At 35.2% G+C, this 27541-nt stretch overlaps 1 protein-coding gene across 2 annotated transcripts in view; it reads right to left on the reverse strand.

The window, feature by feature from the left end:
* Positions 1-27541, reverse strand: part of NEGR1 (neuronal growth regulator 1) — a 1035705-nt gene that overhangs the window by 305972 nt on the left and 702192 nt on the right. Inside the window, exon 4 of one of the 2 annotated variants that reach the window (XM_004369060.1) lies at positions 25800-25931. The exons of the other annotated variant lie outside the window; for it this stretch is intronic. Coding sequence (XP_004369117.1) covers positions 25800-25931 — 132 coding nt within the window. The remainder of the gene's footprint in view (positions 1-25799; positions 25932-27541) is intronic. 2 annotated transcript variants of the gene reach the window in all.

Here is a 27541-nt window from a genome sequence, read left to right on the forward strand (position 1 = left end):
GGATTGTACTATCTCACCTATAAATTAAGGGTCAGAGTAGGCACCAAAGAGTTTATATTTGTTCAGTGCTTGGAACAATGCTTGGCATGTTTTAGGTGCTTTGAATGTTTTAGTTATTATCATTATATGTATTAATTTATATGAAAGTAGCAATGGATTACAAATAGACACATTGATTCACTTTCTTTCCTTTTCCTTTTTTTTTTTAACTGAATACTCAGTTTTCCACTTTTGCTACTCCTTTTATCTTTTGTTGTTGTTGTTGTTTAAATGTATGCTAGGCACTAACAAACTCATTATTTTGGGGAGGCTGAAGAGGGGGGCTTAGCCAAATATTTCTTCCTGATAGGAAAATCTTTTGTGTGTGTGTGTGGGTTTGTATCTATTGCAGTTTTCCAGTCTCTTGGTTTCTTGCCATTTGTTCCTGCCTTTTGAATGTATGGTAATTTTTAAAAATTAAATTCTCTACATTGTGTATTAAAAATTATAGAGGCTCTATATAATGCTATCATCCTTCAGATACAATTCACTCTTTCTTCTGCTAGAAAGATCTGATGGGTAGCTGATCATTTTAATCAAATATGCATAATCTCAGGTCTGGGTTGAGTTTTTTAAGCTTTCTTCTGTGTCTACTTGACTTCTACTCTAAAGCACAGCCTTCTGTGAGTTCCAAATGAATGCCTGAGTATTTACCAGGGCCCTTCCCGTTGGTGGTTCCAGAATATCAAATATTGTCTCCTCAGCATGGAAAGACTGAAGGAAACTCTACTATTTATTTTTTATTTATTTATTTTATTTTATTTTTTAGGTTTTCCATTTAGTTCCTTAGATCTCTTTCTTGTTCATCTTCATAACTGGACACATATTCTTAGAGAAAACTGACCATGTGTCAGGCTTATTTATCTACCTGTCTTTTTTGCAACTAGTTATTGAATCCTTAAACCTTAATTTTCCCTCCTTATGTTTGAGATCACCAAATATTTTTCTTTTTTTCTGATGCACAGCAATGTCCGTCTGCTCAAGAAAAACTTGGATATTGGCTTTCTTCCCTGAACCTCAATTCAGCTGATGCCCAGAATAATAATTAAAAAAGGATACATAACGTTAAATCAGTTCTTCCCTCTCACAAATATTTGTCTTTGTATAATATTTATGCCTTCAAATAATTTTTTGTTATTTTTTTCTTGTGTTTTCATCTTAAGCATTAGTCTACCTTAAAGTATTTCATCATAGTTGGAAGTATAATTTCAAAAGCCTGAAATTTTAATAAGCTAAATACCAATCCTTATTCTGCTTGTATTTTGGTACATTAACTTTGTAGTAAAGATGCTTTCTATATTGAGCACTGTATGGTTTGTTTCTCTAATTGAGCTTAATTTGACAATTTAATGGGGGAAAGTGAGAACAATCCAACTTTATTTTTGTGGGATTCAGGAACATAAGAAACTGTTTTCCCTTGTTGTAGATTTTATCCTTTGCCACAGATAGCCCTTACCAGTAAAGAGAAGCCCACATACCTAGAAGCACTGAAAAAAACATATAGAAAATATAGTAAAGAGCAATCTTCACATTGCCTGATAGTAAAAGTCATCTTTGAGAGAGAAAAAGTGAAGGACCTGAAAAAACTTGAGTTACAGTTATAATAATGCTCTGAAAGAAGAGGGGCATTGATAGAAAGAAATTATAAATGGATAGTGCTTGAGGAAATATTTAATCAAGAAAGAGAAAAAATGAATAAGACAGATTTACTTTATACTAATTATAAGAGGAAATTTTTGTAAGGCATTGTTCATAAGTAGTTATTTCAAGGGTATGGTTCATAAGCTTAAGACTGCCATCTTGCTAGTTTCAAAACAAACTAAACTCCCTCTTGGCCTTTCAGCCTTTATCTCTTACCCAGTTTCAACTTTCTTTAAAGTATCTCGTTACTTATGGCCTGATAATTTTCACTGCCAACGTCTTTGCCATTGTTCCTAGTTCCAACCAATCCTTCTTTGACTGCATTTTTAGGCTGGAAGTCATGGGAATAAAAGCTTACCATTCAGTAATATTTTCTAAAGTTCACATATTGCTGTTGGGAAAACTGTTGGTGTTAAACAACAGTCATAATATTATCATTTGCTTTATTGAATTAAGAAATTCTATAGGTAGAGATATAATGAAAATAAAGAAAGTTATTGTATTTATTAAAATTTTTAAGCATGTGACATGTTTGTAACTTGGAGGGAGAGATTAGAGATACCCTTGAGTAACATTTTGTAAAATGTATTCCAAAGGATATCTATTCCCTGACTATATAGTAAGTTCTATTAAGGCAGAGACCATGCCAATCTCATACACTACCATGTATCCAGATTTTTGCATAAAGGCTGGTACATTATGGGTACTTAATAAATATTTATTGAATCAATAAATGAACAAACGGGAAATGGTTGTGTCAGAAGAGCTAAACAATGTTCTCTTTTTCACAATCTCTCAGAGACTTTAATGTGGGGAAATGGTCTGTGATTATCTAATAGAAGGATAGAGTGTTCAGTGTTCCCAAATGTACCTGTTAAAATAGCACACCTTGGTAAGTACTTCGACAGAGGCTTTAAACTTCTTCTTTTTTTTAAATCCAGGCTTATTTCTCTAGCCAAAAGTAAATTGATACATAAATTAAAAAATTAGATGGTATCAACAAATTATAAAATAAAACTGGAAGATTCTAAGTGAGCTTGAATGGAGAAATGTTAAATTATAAATTTTCAGAGGCCATCACACCACAGTTAACTGCACGGTAGGATGTTGATGACATTGTGGGGTTGAACCCAACAAACACCACTTAGTAACTGTATTCCTAGACTATGTCCAGGATATCATCCCATTATTGTACTAATGAGTGTACTAATGACAGTATTGTACTAATTAATACAAAAAAGTTAACAAGTCATTGAAATGTAGACAAGAGAGCCCAAATATATTTTGTTCACATTTTATCAATTCAACATTTACTAGAAACATGTTTAGCTCCTGTTTTGTGCCAGGCACTGCAGATACAGAGACAAATACGACTTGGTTCTTGCTTATAATCTAGTAGAGAAACCAACTATAAAAACAAATAACTAATAAAGCATTATAGGGGTTAGTGAGGTTTGTTCAAGAATATTAGTTCCCTTGAAATTGAAATCAGTATTTCCCTTGAAAGAGAGTATTATTTCCTTAAATATGAAGTATACTCAAAACATAGAAAGCTTCAATGTATTTTTAGCTCTAAGTAATCTGTTTTAAGATACTAATGGGCAAGTTTGTTTTACCTCTGACAACATATAAGGCAACCAAATCAATGCATATAATAATTGTTACAGAGCTGATGCTCTGAAAATAAGTGGATACGTTAATTTTCACTGACAATTTTTTTTCATTCAGTAAACATTTATCAAGCACCTACTATGCTTTAGACATAGTCCTAAGGAGCTCAGACATTATAGATAACAAAGGAATGCAAAACAATAACAAAAATTTAGGGAGGCTACTAAATGTTAAGAACACACTTTGTATATGACTTCTCCTAATTTACACAATAAAATCTTAGTATTAATATTATATTTATCCAACAATGTCATTGTTACCAGTTGTGAAAAATTAATCTCCTTAACATTAAAAAAATAGAAGATTTGGAAAATGTGTTTACTTCTCAAAGGCATATGCTTGGTAAGAAATCACATCATTTGTTTCTACTATTTTCAGACAAATAAGAGATGTAGAAACATTCAAAATTGCAATGTTGTTAATAAAATTTTTTTTCTAGGAATTATCTTCAAACCAGAAGCCCTGGTAGCACAGTGCTTAAGTGCTTGGCTGCTAACTGAAAGGTCTGCACTTCAAACCCACCAGCTGCTCTGCAGGAGAAAGATGTGGTAGTCTCCTGTAAAGATTTACAGTGTTGGAAACCCTATGGGGCAGTTCTACTCTGTCCTATAGGGTCTCTGTGAGGATTGGAATCGACTCAATCGCAATGGGTTTGGTTTTGCATTTGAATCTTCAAGTCTAACTTCTCTTCCACCTAATTCAAGCATACACATAACATCAACATCCGCTACTACTTAAAGCAGAACAAAACAAAACCCAAAAACTAACCACACTGTGTAATTTGTCACCTGTACAAAGCTCTTGAAACCTTCAAAATGGACATTAGATCAACAAATCAAATATGCCGTGTAATCCCAGACCAGGACATGTTGGCACTTCCTATGCATTTCTATATTCCATTCAGTTGAAGTTATCTTTCCAATATTCTACTCAACTCTTCCTTGCTTATATAAAAGCTAAGTATTTTGTGGCCTTATCATTTACATTTTATATCATATTGTTTATCTGACACTTCTATGCGATAATTCTTTTCATAGTCCTCTTGGCCCAATTGAAAAACAGATTTTGCAGGCTTGATACAGAGGGTACAAACACACACATACGTGTACACTCTACTGAGTACTATAATCTAAATGCATGGTGTACAGGCTAGCTTTATCAGTGAGTTCCAGAGTACTTGTCATAACAATAACAGTATCAAAAACTGTGAGAACAAGAATATCCTGAGTGAACTAAATATCCACATGGTTCTTTCTAGCACATTCATCAAGTCTCTGCACAAATGTAACCTTACTAGAAGGCCTCCTCTGACCATGCTCAATAAAATAGAATTCCTTTCTCTCACTTTCTCATTTTTACTCTTTATTTTTCTACATAGCACCAATCACCACCAACCATACTAAACACTTGTTTATTGTCTGTTTTTACCCAGCAAAATGTATGTTCCTTGAAATTTGTCTGTTTTGTATCCTTACTGAGTCTAGCAGTGCTTATAACATTCTAAGAACTGAATATATATTGACTGAAAATACTGAATAAATGTCTGATACCTTATATATACGATGTAGAGTCCTTAGAAGAACTATTCAAAGTAGGGGTTATTATGCCCAGTTAATAGGAAAACTGAGCAGGGTTAGGTGCAATTGAACACAGGTTTGCATAAGCCCAGATGCGGCACCTAGAATATCACTCTGCATATAAGTCATCTGGAACATACAGGTACCCAGGGATCTTTGTATAGAAATATCTGTGGCTTACTGAACCACTTTTTGGGAGTAATACAGAGAGAACAATTTTCCATTCACCTCCAGGCCAGTAAAAAAAGAGAGGGATGGATTTTGTTTTAGAAGGTGAGGAAAGATCTGTTCTTCACATCTGGGGCCTGTAGCTGGAACCTAGATTGTGTTTTCTGTAGGACCGATGAGAAACTACTACGTACTACTAGGAATACAGTTCAGATGCAATAAATTAGGTTCTGTGGTCCAGCTAGGAGCCAGATGTATATACAGTGTGTGGTACAAGAAACATCATTTCAGTCTCAATACTGATATTAAGTAGCTGTTAGACTTTCAGCAAGTTAGTTATTTTATCTGTAAAACAGGAAAAAAAAATTACAACATAGAATGGTTGTGAGAGTTAAAATGAGATAATGTATATGAAAAGTGTATTATAAGGTATAAATTTTAATTAATATTGTTAATTCTTATTTGGCATAAGTGTTCCAAGCCACAAAAAACATTTTTGGGGAACAAATTGTCAATTAGGGACCATCATTACTCTGGAAGTTATTGTTAAGAATTATTTTCTTTCACTATGCCTCAATCTTTGCTTTGTAATACTTTAAAGAGGTCTTTTGCAGCAGATTTGCCCAGTGTAACACATCATTTGATTTCTTGACCGCTGCTTCCATGGGCATTGATTATGGATCCAAGTAAAATGAAATCCTTGATAACTTTTCTTCCTTTTATCACGATGTTGCTTATTGGTCTAATTGTGAGGATTTTTGTTTTCTTTATGTTGAGGTGTAATCCATACTGAAGACTGTAGTCTTTGATCTTCATCAATAAGTGCTTCAAGTCCTCTTCACTTTCGGCAAGCAAGGTTGTGTCATCTGCATATCACAGGTTGTTAATAAGTCTTCCTCCAATCCTGAAACCCTGTTCTTCATATAGTACAGCTTCTCAGATTATTTGATCAGCATACAAATTGAATAAGTATGGTGAAAGAATACAATCCTGATGCACACCTTTTCTGATTTTAAACCACACAGTATCCCCTTGTTCTGTTAGAACGACTGTCTCTTTGAGATGTCACTTTGAGGACTAAGGTGTGCCGGACCCAACCCATAGTACTTTCAATTGCCTCATACACACGCAAATGTTGGACAATGAATAAGGAAGACTGAAGAAGAATTGATGCATTTGAATTATGGTGTTGGCAAAAATATTGAATATACCTTGGACTACCAGAAGAATGAACAAGGCTGCCTTGGAAGAAGTACAGCCAAAATGCTCATTAGAAGCGAGAATAGTGAGACTTGAAAAGATTTTGAGGAAAGGAAGATATTCCTAGCAAATAGCTGTTAGAATGTAAATTTTAAATGTCATGACTGGCAAGCAAATTAAGACTGTGTGTGGGTAGCTTACTTTGCAGACTTTCACTGGAGGAGTGTTAAGTAGTGACGAACAACCTGGACTTTCCAATCAGATTCAGGTAAGATGCTTCACCCTTCCCGGGAAAGGCTTCACCTTCCACATTATGCAGTGTATGATAGTGTGTGATTCACCTGACCTCTCAGAATTTATTGCTTTAATCTGTAAAATGGAGATTATGATATCTGCCTTCTTGGTTTATTGCAAAGATGAAATGATATACTCTACATAGAATGTTTAGCTATAGGCCTGGTGAATTGCTAGTCCTCTGTGCTAGTCCTCTGTAATACCCATTGCCCTCGAGTTGACTCCGACTCATAGCAACCCTATAGGGCAGAGTAGAACTGCTCCATAGGGTTTCCAAGGAGCAGCTGGTGGATTCAAACAGCTGACCTTTTGGATAGCAGTCGTGCTCTTAACCTCTGGGCCATCAGGGCTCCAGTCCTCTATAATAGTGATCATTATTCTGTCCCAGAACTTCACAGCACATCCCTGTTTCCATTTCTACCCTCCATGATTCATTGATGGTGATAGGAGCCATTTGGTCCCACAATCTGGTCCCCGGGTAGGATAAAATCATAACTCACCACCACCCAGGCAGCATTATCTTTACTGAATGCTTTTTAATGGTTAACAATCAATTACAATATCATCCTTTAAATCCAATCCGTGGCACTGTCAGATGATTATGTACTATAATTAAATTAATGATATTGAACTTTGATTTTAGTTGCATGGCTGCTTTCATTTGATGTCTGCTGTACTCTCAATGAGTGAACATTGGGTTCTGGTGTGAAGTTATCGTATTTATTTTACAGCCACAAAAGAGCAAACCCTTAATATCATTTAAAAAGACAACCACAAATAGAAATATTTCCACACGAGCCCATTTGGAGGTTCACATTTGCTATTCATTAATTTAGGGATTTGACAATTTAACATAAATTAAAATAAAAGCCTGTTTCATGGAGCATGTGCCTCATTCTTCACTGTCTCAGCGTGACCACACTGAGTCTGGTGTTTAGTAATGTCCTTAACTGTAATCTACAAATGAGAGAGTTAGTGAGGCTGGAATAATGCATGTATAACTTGCAGATTAGCTTTCTAAGGCATTAAAATCTTGTTAACCTGAGACTCAAGTTGTGAAGGAAGAATCAAGATTATCAAGCATAAATCAGCATTTGCCTTATAAAATGTAATGGAAAATGCTAATAAGATTTACTGGTAACAGGAAATTGGATTAAAACTTATTTCTTTTAAGTCAATTTGAAAAGTGGCCTCAAAACTTGTGTCCTGTTATGGACTGAGACTGGGATTCTATTACATTTTTTTTTTCCCCATCGAGCATAAGCAGACACACAGTGATGCATTTGTAGAGTAGAATAATAAAAGGGAAAGCATATGCACATCTCAAAACAATTTATGTAAACAAGTCAAGAAGAATGTATGCATTATTATATTTATATTACAAGGAAAGATAGGGAACTAGTTGTTTATGTCTGGCTGGAAATACTCAAAAGAGGATATAGGTAATTTAAGCCTGATAATTTTCATATATATATTTGGAACACTGAGCAGTTATGACATATAGTGAAATGAATATTCATATTAAAAGCTTTTCTCTTTACTACATTACATTGAAGCTTAGCATCTATTTCATCAGTCAATTACATGGCATGGTAAAACTGATTTATTCTATGACAAAATGGGTATAATGCAGGAAATAATAAAGTCTTCATTCAAAATATATCTTAAATGCTTAAGTGGACACATTCTGAGTGATTGACCATCAACACATTTAATAATATTCCATATTCCCTTACTAACTGCTTGTCAGGCCTGCCCAGAGTAAATTTAGTGTAATGGCCACCTTGAAGAATTGAATTGTATATGCATACTACCTGCATGTGGAAATTTCCTTCCACTGTGAACAAGTTGCCAGGAATGTGACATTTTTTACCAATTTATTCAATATATCATACAACAGTTATTTGTTGGGTGCCTATACAGTAGTTGGCCTACCACAGAAGATCAGGTGGTCTAGTGAGAACACACAAGAAGCTGTCAATCACAGGATAATAATTACTGTAATAGAATGTGCATAGTGTAATATGGGGTACAAAGGAAGGGAATTTATAAACACAGCAGGGTGACTATGGCTCTCTAGAGAATGGATATTAAAGGTAAGTACTGAAGGCATAGTAGAAAATAACCCCTCAGTATAAGGACAGAAAAATGAAGTCTTCAAGATGGTGTACACAAGTAATCAGTGTTAAGAAACCATGGCAAATTCAGAGAACTGTGAGTAACTCTGTAGGTCTGGAACACCATACCAAGAAGAATAAGGAAAGGGAATGTGGAGAGATACTGAGTAAACAGGCAGGAAACATATTGAGAAGAGGCTAGTGTGCCTAACAGGAACTGACACTTAATCCTGAAGAAATAAGAAGCCACCAAAGATTTTTAAGCAGGACAGTGACCACATCAGGGTTGCATTTTGTAAAGATTACTGTGGAAGTAATGTTGAGAAGCTTTGAAATAAAATAGACCTGGATTTAAATTTCAGCTGTAGTTTTTGCCCAGTCATTACAAAGACAGAAAGAAAGAAAAGACCAAAATGGATGTCAGAAGAGACTCTGAAACTTGCTCTTGAACATAGAATAGCTAAAGTGAGCAGAAAAAATGGTGAAGTAAAAGAGCTGAACAGAAGATTTCAAAGGGTGGCTCAAGAAGACAAAGTAAAGTAATGTAATGTGCAAAAACACGGAGATAGAAAACCAAAAGAGAAGAACAAGTTAGCTATTTCTCAAGCTGAAAGAACTGAATCAAAAATTCAAGCCTCGAGATGCAATATTGAAGGATTCTATGGGCAAAATACTGAACAAAGCAAGAAGCATCAAGAGAAGATGGAAGGAATACACAGGGTCACTGTACCCAAAAGAACTGGTCAATGTTCAACCATTTAAGGAAGTAGTATATAATCAAGAAACAATGGTATTAAAGGAAGAAGTCCAAGCTGCACTGAAGGCATTGGCAAAAACAAGGCTGCAGGAATTAATGGAACGTCAACTGAGATGTTTCAACAAATGGATTTAAGGGTGGAAGTGCTCACTTCTCTATGCCAAGAAATTTGGAAGACAGCTACTTGGCCAACTGACTACAGGAGATCTATATTTGTGCCCATTCCAAAGAAAGGTAATCCAACAGAATGTGGAAATTATTGGACGATATCATTAATATCACAAAAAGGTAAAACGTTGCTGAAGATCATTCAAAAAATGGTTGCAGCAGTAAATCGACAAGGAACTGCCAGAAATCCAAGCCAGATTCAGAAGAGGACTTGAAACAAGGGGTATCATTGCTGATGTCAGATGGATCCTGGCTGAAAGCCAAAAATACCAGAAAGATGTTTACCTGTGTTTTATTGACTATGCAAAGGCATTCAACTGTGTGGATCATAACAAATTATGGATAACATTGGGAAGAATGGGAATTCCAGAACAGTTAATTGTGCTCATGTGGAACCTGTACATTGAATAAGGGATAGCCGTTTGAACAGAATAAGAGGATACTGGATGGTTTAAAATTAGGGAAGTGTGTGTCAGGGTTGTATCCTTTCACCACACTTATTCAATCTCTATGCTAAGCAAATAATCCCAGAAGCTAGACTATATGAAGAAGAATGAGGCAGGATTGGAGGAAGACTCATTAGCAACCTATGATATGCAGATGACACAACATTGCTTGCATAAAGTGAAGAGGACTTGAAGCACGTACTGCTGAACATCAAAGACTACAGCCTTCAGTGTGGATTACAGCTCAATATAAAGAAAACAAAAATCCTCACAACTGGATCAAAAAGCAACATCATGATAAATGGAGAAAATAATGAAGTTGTCAAAGATTTTATTTTACGTGGATCCACAATTAACGCCCATAGAGGCAGCACTCAAGAAATGAAATGATTTATTTCACAGGAAAAATCTGTTGCAACAGTGTTAAAAGGAGCTCTGGTGGCGCAGTAGTTAAGAGTTACGGAGAGCAAGGGCTGGTAGTTCGAATCCACTAGCCACCCCTTGGAAACCCTACAGAGCATTTCTACTCTGTCCTATAGGGTCGCTATGAGTTAGAATCGAGTTGACGGCAACAGGTTTGGGTTTTTTTGCTATAGTGTTAAAAAGCAAATGTGTCACTTTGAGGATTAAGGTGTGCCTGACCCAAGCCATGGTATTTTCAATCACCTTGTATGCATGTGACAGTTGGACAATGAATAAGGAAGACCAAACAAAGAAGAATTGATGCATTTGAATTATGGAGTTGGTGAAGAATATTTAATATACCATGGACTACCAGAATAATGAACAAATCTATCTTGGAAGAAGTAGAGCAGAATGCTCATTAGAAGCGAGAATAGTGAGACTTCACTTCATGTACTTTGGACATGTTATCAGAAGGGACCAGTCCCCGGAGAAGGACATCTTGCTTGGTAAAGGAGAGGGTCAACAAAAAAAGAGGAAGACCTTCTATGAGATGGATTGACACACAGGCTGCAACAATGGGCTCAAATATAGCAACTACTGTGAGGATGGTGCAGGACCAGGCAGTGTTTCATTCTGTTGTACATAGGGTCACTATGAGTTGGAATGACTGGATAGCACCTAACAACAACATTCTATTCAGTAAGTTATTTATCTTTCCTTCCATCAGCACTGCATTGTTTAAATAATTAACTTGTTCTTTATGACTGGTTTGAGTCTTCTTGGCTCATTGCTCTTCCATGTTAAATTTAGAAACAGTTTGTCAAGTTCCTCAAAAATACCTGTTGGGACCTCGGAATTGTATTTAATGTATAGCCCAAAATGGGGAGAGTAGCCATGTTTACTACATTTACAGTACTGAGTGTTCAGAGCCAAAATTATAGTATACCTTGCTATTCGTTTAGGGTCCCTGCAGCATTCAGAATCCTATTATCTCCCTTTCACTCTAAACATTGCTTATTTGTTTCTTCTTTTGACTAATCTCAGCAGAATTTTGTCTATTTTATTAATCTTAAAATAGCTTTTATCTTTGTTATAGCCCATTGTATGTTAGTTTTCTATTTTATTGATTTTTTGATCTAAACTAATCATATCTTACCTTCTTTTCCTATTGATACCAGAAACTTAGAATATTTTAACACCATTGCCTCCCTTCCATCTTCTATGTTGTTCTAATACAAAATTTTAGTTCTGGCCTGTGTTACCCTACAGATTAGACATTTTTTACAGGTTATTTTTTTTTAAATAAAATACAAAATCTATATTTATTTAGATTTACTCATCATTTACCAATATATTTGCCTAATGTTTTTTTCCTGGATCTCAGATCTTCCATGTGGGTTAATTTTCCTTTCATCTGAACTTTGTTTTCAGAGTGCTGTAATATATCAATCACTGCAGGTTACCTTAAGTTGCCCTGGTGGCGCAAACAGTTAAGTGCTTGGCTGTTAATTGAAAGGTTGGCAGTTTGAAACCAGCCAGCTGCTCCATGGGAAAAAGACCTGGCGATCTGCTCCCATAAAGATTACAGCCAAGAAAACCCTATGGGGAAGTTCTACTCTGTCATATGGAGTCACTACGAGTTGAAATCACCTCCATGGCACCTAACAACAACAACATAGGTTAGCTTATGCTGAGGTCTGAACCACCCCTACAATTTCTGGAGTTCTACATAACAAAAGTTTAGTCCTCATCCATGCAAAGTCAGCTGTGAATCCAAGTGACTTTCTAGACTAGAGCAGCTGTTCTCCATGTGTTGACTCTGCAATTCAGACTGTTTTAACTTATGGCACTGCCATATCAACATGAGTTCTTATGATTACCAAGTTTGGGAACAGGGGGCTGGGATTACAAACGTAAGTATTTAAATGCCTACACCATACGGTAATGTGTTATTAACATTTCTTTAGATAATGACATTCCTAACTTCAAGGAAGTAGAAAAATACAAACCTCTCTTGTGCTCAGAAAAAGAGAATAAGATATTAATGTACAATAGAAATGCTCACGTCAGTGAAGGTCAGTTTGAGCCAAACTCTCTTAGTTGTTGTCTGTCTGAAGATCTTTTTAATATTTTGCTGCATAAAGAATTCTAAGATGACACTTATCTTCTCTCAAGACTGATGGCATCTAGTGTTGCTATTGAGAAATCAACTGTCAGTCTAATTCCTGTTGTTTTATAGGTAACCTATCTTGTCTTTTAAGTTGCTATTGCCATTTCTTTATCTTTGGTATTCTGCAGGTTCCAAATTATATCTCTATGTGTATTTGTCTTTTAATTTATCCTGCTTTGGATCCATAGGGATTTCTTAGTCTGATAATTGAGATTTTTCAATGATTTGGAAAAAATTCCAAGCCATTGTTTTCTTTGAATATTGCCTTTTCCCCACTTACCCATTCTCTATGATATGTCCTTTTGAGATTATGTTTTATATTCTTTAGCATTTACACTCTATTATTCATGTTTCTTAATCTCTCCATTTAAAAATCTATCACTTATTTCTTCTTTATAGCACTCTAGATAATTTCTTTAGATTTATCTTCCACGTCACTAATTCATTCTTTAGCTATATCTAACCTATTCTGGTTGTGGGTTTTAAATTATACTTACTTTGATTTTTCAATATTGAAAATTATATGAGGTTTTTATTCAAAATTGGTAATCCTTGCTCACTTTCAAGCTTCACTCTTATTTATTAACATTTTTTTTTCAGACAATTCCTGTATCCATGGTCTTTGCAAATTTATTTTCCTTGTCTGTTGTTTCTGCTGATTCGCATTCACGTCTTATTATTGCATTGTAAGTTATGTGACTTTTTACTCCACTTATTCATCTTATTTGGAACTTTAGCTATAGCAGTATTTTGAGGCCTAGATTGAAGTTGCAATTCTTCAAAGTAGATTTTTATTTTCTTTTGCCAGTTTCCTGTGGGTTTCATCAATTTGAGACCACAGTAAATTCAATTAATCACTTTAGGATTTGTAGTTTTTACACCACAATAAATTCAATTAATTACATCAGGTTTTTTTAGACAAAACTGATATGTGTATATGTGACCATGCACTTATTATTTGAGGGTCAGTGAGGTTATAGATTTTCAGAGGAGATTTTTGTCTTGAAATGAGGGCCAAGATTAAGACCTGAAAGATTCTTTGCTGTCTCCTTTGGAGACATGTGGTATATTTTTCATTCATTCTTATAGTAAGGGTGTAGACTTTTGAGGGTATTAGCCTTATGTGGGAGGGTCTCCAATAGTTTCCCTGGCCCTAGGCTTTATTTCCTGCTGCTTGTCCCTTGTATAGTCAACAAAACGAGTGCTGAATGTCTCAAGAGTTCAGCAGATACTCTGAGGGGAAAAAATGTGCATCTCCTAACCTCCTTGTGGTTCTTATTTTAATTAATTTTAGGACACAGAGTTATCTTTGTTTTCATTCAATTACAGTGATGCTTTTTAAAACAACTTTGAAAATTTTATCCAGCATTTATTTTAGCGGTTTCACTCCAGAGGGTTGCTCCTGGGTGTCTAATCCACCAAACTTCTAAAAATGAAAATCTTCCTCAGGTTTGTTTTTTTAACTTATCAAGATGAATACTTATTTAGTTTATTAGAATTCTTTGTATTTTATCTTAGTAAAGGACTATTAAATGTATAAATTTTCTCCTCAGTATAGATTTCCCTGAATCTGGTCTGTTTTGCTATGCAGTATATTTGCTCTTGCTATTTCTTAAATTGAATCCACCAAAAGTTATTTAGGATCTTATTTTTGATTTTCAGAGTTTCAGGGTTTCCAAAGTAAGATATGATACAGAAGTTTCTACTTTACCCAGGGAATCTGGGCCTTTATCCCTGATGTATTAGTCAGGGGAGGCTAAACAAAGGTAACAGACCCATACACGTAATGAGTTAACAGAAAAGGAAGTTTAATTCTCACTCATCTAATAGTCCAAAATATTTCAGGTCAGTGAAAGGTGGAGAGTGAAGCAGGCTAAAGGAGCAAGGTTAATCTGCAGCACACAATCATTCAGGGGCCCAAGACAATGGCAGCTTTGTTATTTTCAACACGCAGCTTCCAAGGTCACCCTGGGTGTCGCAATCCCAGTCAGCCAGAAGGGGAAACAAGCATAGGAGAATGTGCATGGAAAGTTTTTATGGGCCACTCCTGAAAGTGGTCACTCATATCTGCTCATATTTCCTTCACTGGAACTCAGTCATGCAGTCAGAATCAATCCCAAAACAGGCTAGACAATGTTACCCAAGCACTGAGTACTGGAAGAAGATAAAAACAGATTTTGATAAACCACTTGAAATCTCTGCCACAATGGATAATCTAGAAAATTCTTTTGGGGCACTAGACTCTTAGAGCTATGCAACTTGACTCCTAGAGAATTCACAAATCATCACATACATCTATTTTTTTGTTTGTTTGTTTTTTGAGGGAGGAGGGGTGCTCAGAACAGCTCATAAGGGGCTTTATTTAGTAAAGATTGATTCTGCACATCAATCAGTCATTTTGGTCTTCCAAGTCGTTTTGATATCCACAGAAAAAACTGGAAAGGTTTGCAAAAACAGTATGCTCACAAAGATGAAACAACATTAACAAATGTAGCATTTGTGAACTTCAGCTCCTTCCAGACTATCATGTAAATGTACACTAGCTGGTTGCACTAAATGCAGAAACACTCTCGACAGGCTACAATACTTAACTGTTTAGATTAGGTCAAAGTATGATTATTGCAGACTTTATTTTAGCATGCATTAAGCCACTGTGTCTCATTATATTACTTAAAAATTTGGAAATTTTATCCAAATTGCTAATTCTAACTGAAACAACTGGGAAGTGGACATAAGATGCTGTCTTTACAAGTGTCACCAAACTACGTTTAAGGAATTGGATAGACTTGAGTGGACTACAATCTCAAGCCAACAAGAGTAGAATGGTAAATATTAAACATGGAACACACATAGAGAATTCTAAATAGAACTTTATTACTTTTTATTTTACCTATGAAAACCTAACTGTTTAATGCCCCTAACACAGTGTGCTTTGTTTGTTATTTATTTTTTGTTTGTTCTTTGTGCTGCTGTTAACTTGACTATGTAGCAGCAAGCGGGCAAACCACAGGATGCAGAGATGCCATTATGTTCATTATTAAGCAAAGTTCTTGTTCCAGACAATATGTGAACAAATCTATTTTGAGTGCAGTATCATATCCAAGGATTATTTATTGTGATTGTTTTATTTATTTGCCAAGAATACTAATTTTCTTGGTTCTTCGCTTCATTTCAGTGTCAGCCATTTTGACAGCTAGCACCTGTACATATTCTGGTTATTCAAATCTCCCCCTGATTACACGCAGTGATCCTTTTATCTTATCCTTCAGACTACATTATACTTCTAAAAGTCTCTGGAGTTTGAACAGTTTACTGGAAATAATTAGATTCCTTGTTTTGATTTACTTGGAGGCATGCTGGTATAATGAAATTAGCCTCAGACTTAAAATCAGGATTAAAATCAGGTTGCATTCCCAGTACTTCCAGGGATGCTAAAGCTCTCTGAATCCAAATTCATACATCCATAAAATGAAGAATCAGTTTGGATGATCTCAAGATCGTTACCAAGTGTAGATTTTCATGTTTGCTTACTTTATTTACTTATTCAACCAATGGACATTTCTTACCAGACACTGCTATGTATTGGGAGAAATGATAACATGCACTAAGCCTTCTCATGTATGAACTCATTTAATTCTCACATTCTCACTTTATAGTTGATGAATCTGACACAGATAAAGGTTAATAATTCAATGAAGCTTGCATACTAGTAAGTGGCAGAGCCAGGATTCAAACTCAAGTGGCCTAGCTCTAGAACTTGTCCTTGTAACCACTATGCTATACTGCCTCACACACAGAGGTGAGTAAGGGGAAGCCCCTCTCTCAAGCAGCAAAAGAATGAGATCACCTAGAATCATTTGACATTAAAGCCAAACAGTGGCTTTAAATCTCCACTCCCTGCTGTTGTGAGTTGATTCCATGCAGCCTCAAAAAATGTGGGTGCTTACTTTAGAGAAACATGTCAGAATCTCAGAAGTAGGAGATATCATAAAGATGACTCTGTCATTTTATAAATGAACAAAATGAAATCTAGAAATACATCTTCTTTGTCCAAACTTGTATAATTAGTTACATAGCAGAGTTAAATATAGAATTCAGCTCTTCTGCCTTTCTGTTCTGTTTTATTCTGCAATCCTCAAACATAAACGTTTTCTATAATCACTTAGAACATTTTTTTAAATACCACTTTCACCCATTAGTTCACAGTAAATGAATACTATAGAATAAAATATTTCAGAATATTCAGGGAGTGGTTATGCAGAAATATGTATATCTAAAAATTTTCCAAGGTGACTGTGTAATTCATTGCTGATCAACATTATATGAATGTTATTTAAAAAATTGGTTTAGAATTGCTATGCATATGGGTAGAAATAAGAGGACGGGGAAAAGTGGAAACCAAAAAACCGACAGAGTCAGAAGAATAGTAATATTCTTGCTGATGGTGGTGACAAAGAAAATAAATAAAAGAAGGAACGAATGGGAACAGGAGAGGCAAGATCAAACGTACAAAGGAAGTTTTTCACAATGTGGCACTTTTTCTTCCAAATTTATCTACCACAGTTCTTCTACATACTATTTTTATTTATGGTATTGCTACCATACACTTCCTTTAAGCCCTCCACCTTCATTCCCTTTGCACACATACACACCTGTACACAAAACACACACATTCATGCAATATCTCACATAAGAATCCAAGAAAGTTCCTATGAAGTTTAATCTTGCTCGTACAGAAAAGACTCAAGAAGATTAACTCAGTGTCATTCCCATTCCATGAATGCTTTTCAAGTGTTGGGTTAAAGAATTAAATTCCATATATTACTTTGTTTGGTGTAAATGCTCACTGAGGAAATATGCCGATAAAGTTAGACGGGTAAATTCAGATTTGTAAACTAAGTGTTTGCACTGACTAATGCAAAGTTTGAACCTTCATATCAGTTTGAAGAATATAATCAGAATCCTCCCGGTTATTTCCAGAGTTTGACCGTTTGGCAGCTTACTAGAACACAGATGGTGATGAACACACCATCACCAAGGCACAATTAAAGTGTGTAACCTATTTTTGTTCTTTCTATCCTGACTTCTTCATTTTTTTTAGTTTGGCATGGAATCATTTTCAACCCAGAGCATTTTCATCTTGTTAAAAATTGCTTTCTTACTGCTAGCTGATGGTCAAACTCTATTATACCTATTACTCTCTGTATTATTTTTCTAAAGTGATGAATGCCAACCTAGAGAACTATAAATAAAACCACATAAAATAAACATGGACTTCATCTAGCAAGAAGTTTTGCTCATGTATTTAAAGGAAGAAAATTGGTTTACCTTTCATTTTTCGGAAAAAAACCAGAAAAAATAAAAATATGCATATTTGGTTACTTCAGATGCATTTTGATTTCCACAAACAAAAGGAAAAAGGCTCACTCATAGACCTTTAACACTAAAACTCCTCTCAAAACCTAGATAAAAGTATGGGAGATACGTTTAAGTTAAATTGGGCAGCAGACTCATTAAGTTAAAATAGCCTTGCACATTAGTCATTAATTGAATCATAAGTATGCCTAATACTTAAAACAAAAAAATCAATTATGCCTGTCTCACTAGAAGGAATCCTGTATTCCTTAACTACATGTTGAATAACAGAGTTGTATCTCAACTGTAGGATTTTATTAACCATAGAATTAAACCGAACCTTTTATACCATGAAAGTAGCAAGGGAAAATAAAGTGTTTAGTTCTCAGTTTTTGTTCATTTATTTGTTTTGTTTTGTTTTGATGTTGCTTCATTGAGGAGAAGGTGGCGCAGTGATTAAGAGCTTGGCTATTAACCAAAAGGTCTGCAGTTCAAATCCATGAGCTGTTCCTTGGAAACCCTATGGGGCAGTTCTACTCTGTCCTATAGGGTCCTTGTGAGTCAGAATTGACTCAATGGCAAAGGATTTGTTTTTTTTTTGTTTGTTTGTTTTGTTTTTGTTTTATTTAAAAGTATGATTTCTGGATGGCTGTTCATTTTTCTAATATTCAATACTCAATACCTTCAGGGATTTTCCTTCAAATTTCTCAGTTCCTTTTCTCTCTTTCAAATATTGTTTTCAGTATTACCTTTTTAACCTTTTCCATTGCCCTTGCTGTAACAAAATAGAAATCTTCCAAGTATATGCCAGGGATGTAGAAAATAAAATTATTTAAATATATTTGTTTAATATTCAGTATCTATGAATATTTCTATCCCCTCAATGTTATTCCACTTTGATTGTGAAATGCTGGATCTAAATATTCCTATGTAAATTCATTAACTCTCATCCAATCTGGCACTGTCTTCCTCTATAGCACCTATCCGCCTCTCTGGTCTCCTGCAGCCCACTGCATCCTCACTGAACTGTGCTTGGCTTCCTGTCTGCTATGGGGCTAGGCAAATGTCGCTTCTTCTGTCTGCTGGGAGACGGTTCTTTCTTTCTTCTTCTTTGTTTTAACTTTTAAATTCAGTCTTATCCTTAAACATCCATCAGGGTCAAGGCCTTTTAGAAGCTTTTATGACACCCCATGGTTAAGTTCAGGGCCCTCTGATAGCTTTGCATAGCATCCTTATGATTGACTTATTAAAGCACTTGTCATACTCTAACTACAAGTCTCCTCTGTTTCTCCTTTCTTAGAGGATGACTTCTTGAAGACAGGGATCCCAGGCCCTAGAGCCTTGATAGACTTATAGTAAACAATACATATATAAGTAAATAAATACATGTGCAAACGTGAATGTTCTGAAGTGCTTCATTGTTACTATAGAGATCTGGCATGTGGACTAGTACTTTATTTAGATGACAACTACATGTGTTTTTTTGTGCTTGTGCCCTGAGTTGTTCCAAATAAGTGTTATCTTATAAAGAAATATAAAATACAGCAGAGTAACCTCAATTTATAAGATGATGTAAAATATGAGATAAATGGAAAGTTAAGTAAGGATTATAAAAAGGAGCCAGAAATAAAAGCTAAGATAATGACTATGAATTCAAATATCTCATTTTTCTTCTGGATCTATGATAGTGTCTTTGCCCCAATCAAACCCTGAATGTCAGGATTTTTTCTTTATTCAAAGTAATGGTTACCGGTCATCTGCAATTTCCTCTATTCTTAAGTCTGACATGTCCCCCTAAATTGCTTTAGGTTTTGAAGAACACTTCATGAACAGTCTAAGAAAACTGACCATTTCCCTAGAAGACTTCTCCTCCTACCTCTCCCTGGTGGCCCCTCATTTCAGGCTTCAATACAATTGTACTAAGTTGTATAATTGGTACATTCTATTCCACATGCTTAGAGCTAGTTATATTGAGAAGAAAAAGTGCATATTTGCATAAATGAATATGTATCAGATGCAAAATAATGCACAAATATGTGCCTGTGATTTATTGGATAAAAACACAGTTTACAGTACCCCCAAAAAGTCTTCGTTATTTGACCATATAGGAAAAATTACTCAGTTCTATTTTACTGAAAATTACATGTGTAAAATAATTTCTGGTATCAAATTAAATGGCAAAAATATGAATCTATCATGAGTGAAAATTGAAATAATGTTTGGACTTCTTTTTACTATAATCTGGTTGACTCTTCATCATTTCCTGGTTAATTAATAGTTTCTTATTCATGTCTGTTTTGTTATTGAAAATCAGGAAAGTTACTGAATGTTTTAATCTCTCTGAACTTCAATTTTGTCATCTGTAAAAACAAATCAAGTTAGTGATTCCTTTCTCTGGGTGAAAGCACTATATAAATGTCAGATTATCTTTATTGAACTCACATGAAAAATTTGGTAATGTAGTCATGTTATCAGAAAAAATATTAACCAACATACCATTTACTTATTGTCCTGGGAGAAAAAATGTAATTGTAGAGCAAACATAATATCTCTTTCCCTATTACCTAGTAGAAAAATTTACCAGAAGGACTCTAATCTCTTTAATAATTTATTCATTCAACAACTAATTACTGAGTGCCTTTTTTGGACCAGGTTCCGTTCCAGGTGCTGTGAACACATCAGTGTACAAAGGAGAAGAAAATCCCTTACTAAATGGAGCTTACATTCTAGAGTAATAATAATACTTAAAAACAACTACCTACATTTTTTTTTTTTTCAGTTGCTTACCGTGAGCAAGGTGCTGGGACAGACACTTGATGTACATCATCTAATTTAATCCTTACCCAGACCTTTAGGATTATGTATGATTACCTTGGATTTACAGAAGAGAACATTGAGAATCAGAGAGGTAAATTAGTTTGCCCAATATTTCAAAGCCTAGTAAATTATAGAACAGAGATTCAAACAAGTTGTATATGACTACAAGGCTAACAATATTTATAGGTTCATTTCAAAAATAACAACTCCTAACAGAAAGAATTCATACAGAGTGGAAAACAGCCCTGTTAGAAGATCTGAGACCCTTACCCCTTTTACTAGCAACATTAATATTGAGGGCTAGTTCTTCCATGCCTTGCTGATTTCTAATATCTGGGCTTGCTTGTCTACATAGATCTACAACACTTTATTATTCCACCATACCTTCTAAATTTTCCAGATTCTAGATTTGGCTTCCTATGATAGTCAATTTTGCTGATTTTCCAGAATCTCATCTCTCCTTTCCGGATGAAACCTTCATTGATTCCTGCTTTTGTCAATTCAGTTGAACCCATGGACATTCTAGAACTCATTCATTCTTTCATTTGTTCAATTAACAACAGTGATTATGGGCCTAATGTTCACTAAGCTGCTGCTAAGCATGGAAAAGAAATGCAAATAAAACGAGGAATCTGTACAACCCTAGGTTTACTAGTTCTCTCTGGTTTAGCTAATCAACTGTTCCAAAAACAATGTTTCTCTCATGGTGTGTGTGTGTGCTTAATCTCAAGGTCTAGTTATGAAAATAGTCATCCTTTTTATTTTTTAGATCATTTATAAATTTGACAAGCAGTATTTTTTTACTATAGAAGAATAAAAGAAAATGCAGAGAAATAAAAAAAGAAAAATCACCTACATTCCTCACTACCCAGAAATAACTCTTTTGTATTGAATCTAACTAGCCTATAATTTTATTTCTATTTATAGTAAGACATTGTAAACAATCCAAAATGAACTAATTTATTCAATCATTTAAGCAGCTTAATCTATATAAACTAAATCTCTAAACTGTTTAATTAAATCAAATATAAATCCACATCAAAGTGTTATAGCTACAAAATATGTGGCAAATATGTTGTTTATTGTATATGTGTGCTGTGTATATATAGATGAAGAGTAAAACATTAAACATTTCTAACTTGCAGGGAACCTAAATTTCTTCCTCAAATTGACTTGCTACATAATTGATCTACCAGAGCTTATGAAAATTTATTACACTTCATCTTGAGCCCCATTTGGGAACAGGGACAAAGTTCCTCTTCGAATTCTAACTCAAATTGCTACTGCATTCCACATGCACAATCAATATTGATTAATAACAATGAAAGGAAGGGCTGCCTTGAATCTGGCATGGTACTATCTTGAGGGAATCTTTAGGTTATCAGGGGATGTGCAGTTCCATGCTGTAACATAGACCTCTGTCCTGAATTTTGGGCTTTGAGGAACTGAAGTTTGTTCAGTAGTCTTTGGCTAATTTCTTTTGGGAAATCAGCTCAGTGAAATCCATAGGTAGCTCTCAATTTTCACTTTTAAGGGGGCAAATTCACAAAATTAACACTTTCCAAACCTCGTCATAACCAGGAACATACCTATACATCCCCACACTCATATACCTACACACCTTAGATATTGCTGGTATATATGTGACTAAACTATTCTAAACTAAGGCAGAATTTATGTCTTGACCAGAAGTCTGGGCAAAATCCATCTCTTATGAAAAATATTGATTCAAGACATGTAAGTTTATCCAACAATATTAAATACAATTATTAATGGAACATTTAGGAAAAGGTGAGCTAGCCAAAGTGTAGTTGGGGGAGGGGAAAAAAGACAAAAGAATTGATTGCTTAAAATCGTTTTTAAATACTACAGGGACCATTTTTTTTTAAATGGAAGAGAAGTTAATATTATGTGCCCAGCAATATGTTGCTTATGACTGCACTTTATCCACCTATAATTACTTCTTAAAAAAGGCAGTCTGTGTTATGACTTAAAAAAGCACCATCTTAATTTTTTTCCCTCTTTTTCTTTTTCTCCCCCGCCTTAAGTTAAAATTGGTTAACAAAGTCTTCCTTCCTACCTATCCTAAGACATCCAACACCCTACAAAAGCCACTGAAGCACCCTCTTCAGCTGAGGGAATGTCTTTGGACTCTGCTTCCAACTTTCATGCTCCCATTTTGTGTTGGAAGACAATTCTCCACGTGTCTCTTGCATTTCTGCATGTCTTGCAAGCAGAGACACTGACAGCTTTTATTCCTGACTGTCTTTTCAGGGATGTTTGTGCAGTGAACAATCTTGGAAGATAGAAGTAGTTCTCCCTACTGAGCAAAAGGGTGGGTTTCTTTACAGTCCAATATAACAAAGATACTTTCCCTATCTGGGGCAAGGAATTGGTTTACTTGCAGCTCATTAAAAAATAATAATTCCTAAACTCATGGACTCTCAGTTATGATGTAAACCCACTGTGTGTGTAGGTGTCATCTAGCCCTCATCTCATCTCCCTGTAGCAATTTGGGTTTGGGGAACTGATGCAGGAAAATGACAATAATCTGGCTCCTGCTATTACTATGAGTAATAAACTGCCCTTCATCTCTGCCTTCTATCAATATCCGTGACACTGTGGCAGACTCTTCACTGTTATTGACATCCTGTTTCCCCAGTTTCTGTTCTCTGCCTATATATGGATTCTCTTCTCAACTCAATCCTTTCAGATGAGGACTAATTTGATTGGTATGCATTTCTTTCAATTCAGTTTCTCCCCATATTTCTGCCTCTTCAGTTGCTCTTTCTCAATCTAAGGTCCCCACTTCTCTAGGAAAATACAGAATCAGATTACATAATAAATGGCAAAGAACCAAAGTCAGAGAGGGAGGATAAAAAAGAATGTATTGTATTTACTAGTTGCCATTGAGTCAATTCTGACTCACGTTGACCGCATGTGTGTCAGAGTAGAACTGTGCTCTATAGGGTTTTCAGTAGCTGATTTTCTGGAAGTAGATTGCCAGGCCTTTCTTCCAAGGCACCTTGGTGGACACCAGCCTCCAAACTTCTGGTTAGCAGCTGAGCGCCTTAGCCATTTGCACCACCCAGAGACTTCTACATGAAGTATAGCCCATGAAAATCCATACAGCAGGTGGGTTTTAAATTCCATCCCTACCAGGAATATCATTTTAGAGATCTATTGGGTTTGGGGGTTGGAAAATGGGCTGTGCTGCCTTGTTAGATGCTTTCTTAAATGACAGTTTTAACTGACTTTTTTGTTTCTTAGTGCTCACTGCTAAAAAAATTATTTCCTTGGTAACCCTATTACTTGCATCTCTTCCCAACCTTCCAACAATTAAATCAGTGGACACATATTCTGGTAAGCATGGCTGGTGATAAAATGGTCAGAAATTTTCACTTGCTTGTTATCTCTTATTTCAAAGAGTTCCAGAAAGATCAGCAGTAGCTCACTGCAGTAGGTCTCCCAAGAATCACTGGGAACTTGTTAGAAATGCATATTTCCAGGCCTTACCCCTCAAGGATTCCGATTCAATAGGGCTGATGTGGGGCCTAGACTTTTTCCATTTTAATCACCTTCTTAGGCGATCGTGATGCAGTTTGTCTGCCTAACAGTCTATGAAAAACCTTGTTGCAGAAACTGCCTGTTGTTGTTGTGTTTAGTTGAGTCAATTCTGACTCATAAAGACCCAACGTGACAGAGTAGACCCTCTCCATCGGTTTCCTAAGCTGTAAATCTTTACAGGCGCAGATTGCCAAATCTTTTCTCCCAAGGAGCCGCTAGTGGCTTCGGACCATCAGCCTTCTGGTTAGCAACCCAGCACTTAACGGTTGTGCAACAAGGGCTTCTTAGAAACTGCCAACTTATCTGATATTATGCATATTTGCTCCATCTATTCCACAGAGATAGTTCAACCCCAAAGACATAGACTGGGCACTACAAATGCTAGTGGATGACAGTGATTTGCTGTGGCTGACACCTTAACTTCCAGCAGTGTTTTATTAGTTATTTTTTGTCCCAAGTTACTGAAAGATTTATATTAATATGAAACAACTGCTCATTCATTTTAGCATTTTTAGATGCATCTGGAACAGTGTCTTCAGATCCATGATACAAAACTAAGTGCAAATTATTAGCAATGGCTACATACAGGAAGTGTATCAATGGGACAAAAATTTGAAAGGTATAGCTTCTAAACACCTTGGTAAAATATTATTTCCCCAAGGATATTTTATTTGAAGAAGTTAAATGATAAAAAAATTTTGAGAGAAAGACTAAGGGGGTATGTTTAAATGTACATACTACTGCAGTCATTGTTGTTGAGATCATAAGATATACAAGAGGATGTTAATGAAAAATTGTCTCATGGTAATGTTTTGGGGCATTTAGAGAAAGGGTATACCATAATGGTACTGATTGTTCTGTGAGCATCTCCTAATATTCTAAATTCCTAATGGTGATATTCATGGAATAATTCTTTCTTCAATGTCTCAATATTTTCCAAATTAAACAGAGATAATTCACCTTAGTAATAGGCACAACACAGCTACATCTCTTGTCTTTGAGTACAGCCCAGCACACTTCATTTTCATCAGGTCTGATTGGGAGTAACACACTTAAATTTAGTCAGAGTACACTCCAGGTGAAACCCGTGAGAATGAAGAAAACAACCTGCGTCTACATTGCGTTAGAGATAAGGACACTACAGTCTGGAATGCAGGAAACTAGAGTGATATTGGAAGCATTTTAATCTCTGCATCAAATGGAATTATCGTGAGATTGCTTGTGACAAAAATTAATGTTACATAAAATAATATGATCAATATCCCAACACGTACACATTTCACTGTCAGCAGGTGGTCTTTATCATAACCATCTTTTAAAAACACAGCAACACGAATTTCAGACGTTAGTTTTTATGTGTTTGCTCTTTTCTCTGAAGTTGGGATGAGAAAAAGCAACAGGACTTACAGTTTACGACAATTTTTACTTTTTTCACGTCTGGGAATGACACATCATTTTCCGCACTGCACTCATACTCCCCAGCCTGGTCTCTTGTAATTCCATAAATGTCCAAATATTGTCCATTTTCAAATGGTTTTGCTACAAGACAAAAAAAAGTACAATATGTTTAATTGTTGCTGCCTGAGGCTTTATTCGAGTAAAACAACAATCTCATGACTTGTTACTAGATACTGCTGACAAAACAATTCCAAATGAAACCAGGGAATTATTAAATTCTTTGTTCTTCTATGTTCAGAGGAAAACTCAAAGAAAAAAGCAGAAGCTGAACAAGGGATACTATAACAACTGTTTCCCCAGAAGAGTATATACATGTGTTCTTTTTAATTGATTGTGGTCTCCCAACCTCATCACACATCAAATAGAGCTCTGCACATTTCTGTAATTGAGTTCAGCAACCTCCTAGCAGTGTAGATGAAATTCTCTAATATGACTTGGTACATATTGACTTTTATACAATGTAAGCTAGCAATTTGACACCTCACCTAACAAAATGTTACTTTTCTTTTGGAGAAATCACATGCCCGAATTCAAGGTTTCAAGCCAGACAGCTTGATAAGAGTAAAGAGATACATTAAGCCATTGTAATATTTCAGTTTCCAAAATTATTAATGTTACCAAGAAAGGTATACTATATATAATCCACCAGTAAGTCTCAGAAAAACAACAACAAAAAACCTTCATGACTATCAAAGTAAGAGTTAAGTGGTTATAATAACAAAGTAAATTATCTTTTTTATTATTATTGTAAAAATATAGGTAACACATCATTTGCCAATTCAGCTTTTTAACTTGTAAAATTCAATGAAAACAATTATGTCAATCATGTTGTGCAATCATCTCCAACATCCATTGCCATATTTTCCATTCCCATAAACAGAAACAATGTATTAGAAAAGTGTACTCCTTTACTGCTGTATTTTGGTTCTTCTAAAAACTGCCTTCACCAAATTTTGCTTGGTGTTATTGTACCAAATATTTTGTATCGAGGGACATTTTTAGAAAGGCCATATGAAACTTCCTATTATATTTTTATCAATAAAGTTAATGAGGTCCTTGTCCACTATAGTCAATGTATCCACTTACTGAGTACTTGTGGGAGAAATTTCTAGTATGTCTTAGTGCCAGGAAAAGCTTTACTTCTGACATTCCTAATTTACTTTTATACCAGGATTCATGATCCTATAAGTTGGCTGTTTTCATTTTTGTTTTGGACCACTAGGAAATTCAAAGCTAAGACAATGGAAAATATACTTTTGACATCTATATACCTAGTGGCGTTTTGAGGATCATTAAGTAATATGTGGATATATCAGGACATCATAAATAGGAATATAAAGTCAAAGATATTTAGCAAATAGCTGTATCACATATAATGGAGTAGAACTGTGTTAAAACCAAACAGATTAGATGATTTCCTATTGGATATTACCACAGTGCCTTCTGATCTTACTTTGTTTACAAGCAGAAATAGCTGCTGATCTGACCGAAAATAAAGAAGCATGGTGTCTAATAAGTGCTGTAATAATTATGAAAATATTTAAGATTACCAAATAGTATGCCAGTCCCTAATCATACTGAGTTTGCCAAAAATTATTTAGCATCTTAAGGAAGTAGAGATATACCAACAGTTAATTCAAAATGTGCCCTTATGAATGCCTTTATCACAAAAGAGGAGATAGTTTATACTG

The sequence above is a fragment of the Trichechus manatus genome, unplaced genomic scaffold (assembly GCF_000243295.1).
Source record: "Trichechus manatus latirostris isolate Lorelei unplaced genomic scaffold, TriManLat1.0 scaffold00003, whole genome shotgun sequence".
NCBI classification, from domain to species: Eukaryota; Metazoa; Chordata; class Mammalia; order Sirenia; family Trichechidae; genus Trichechus; species Trichechus manatus.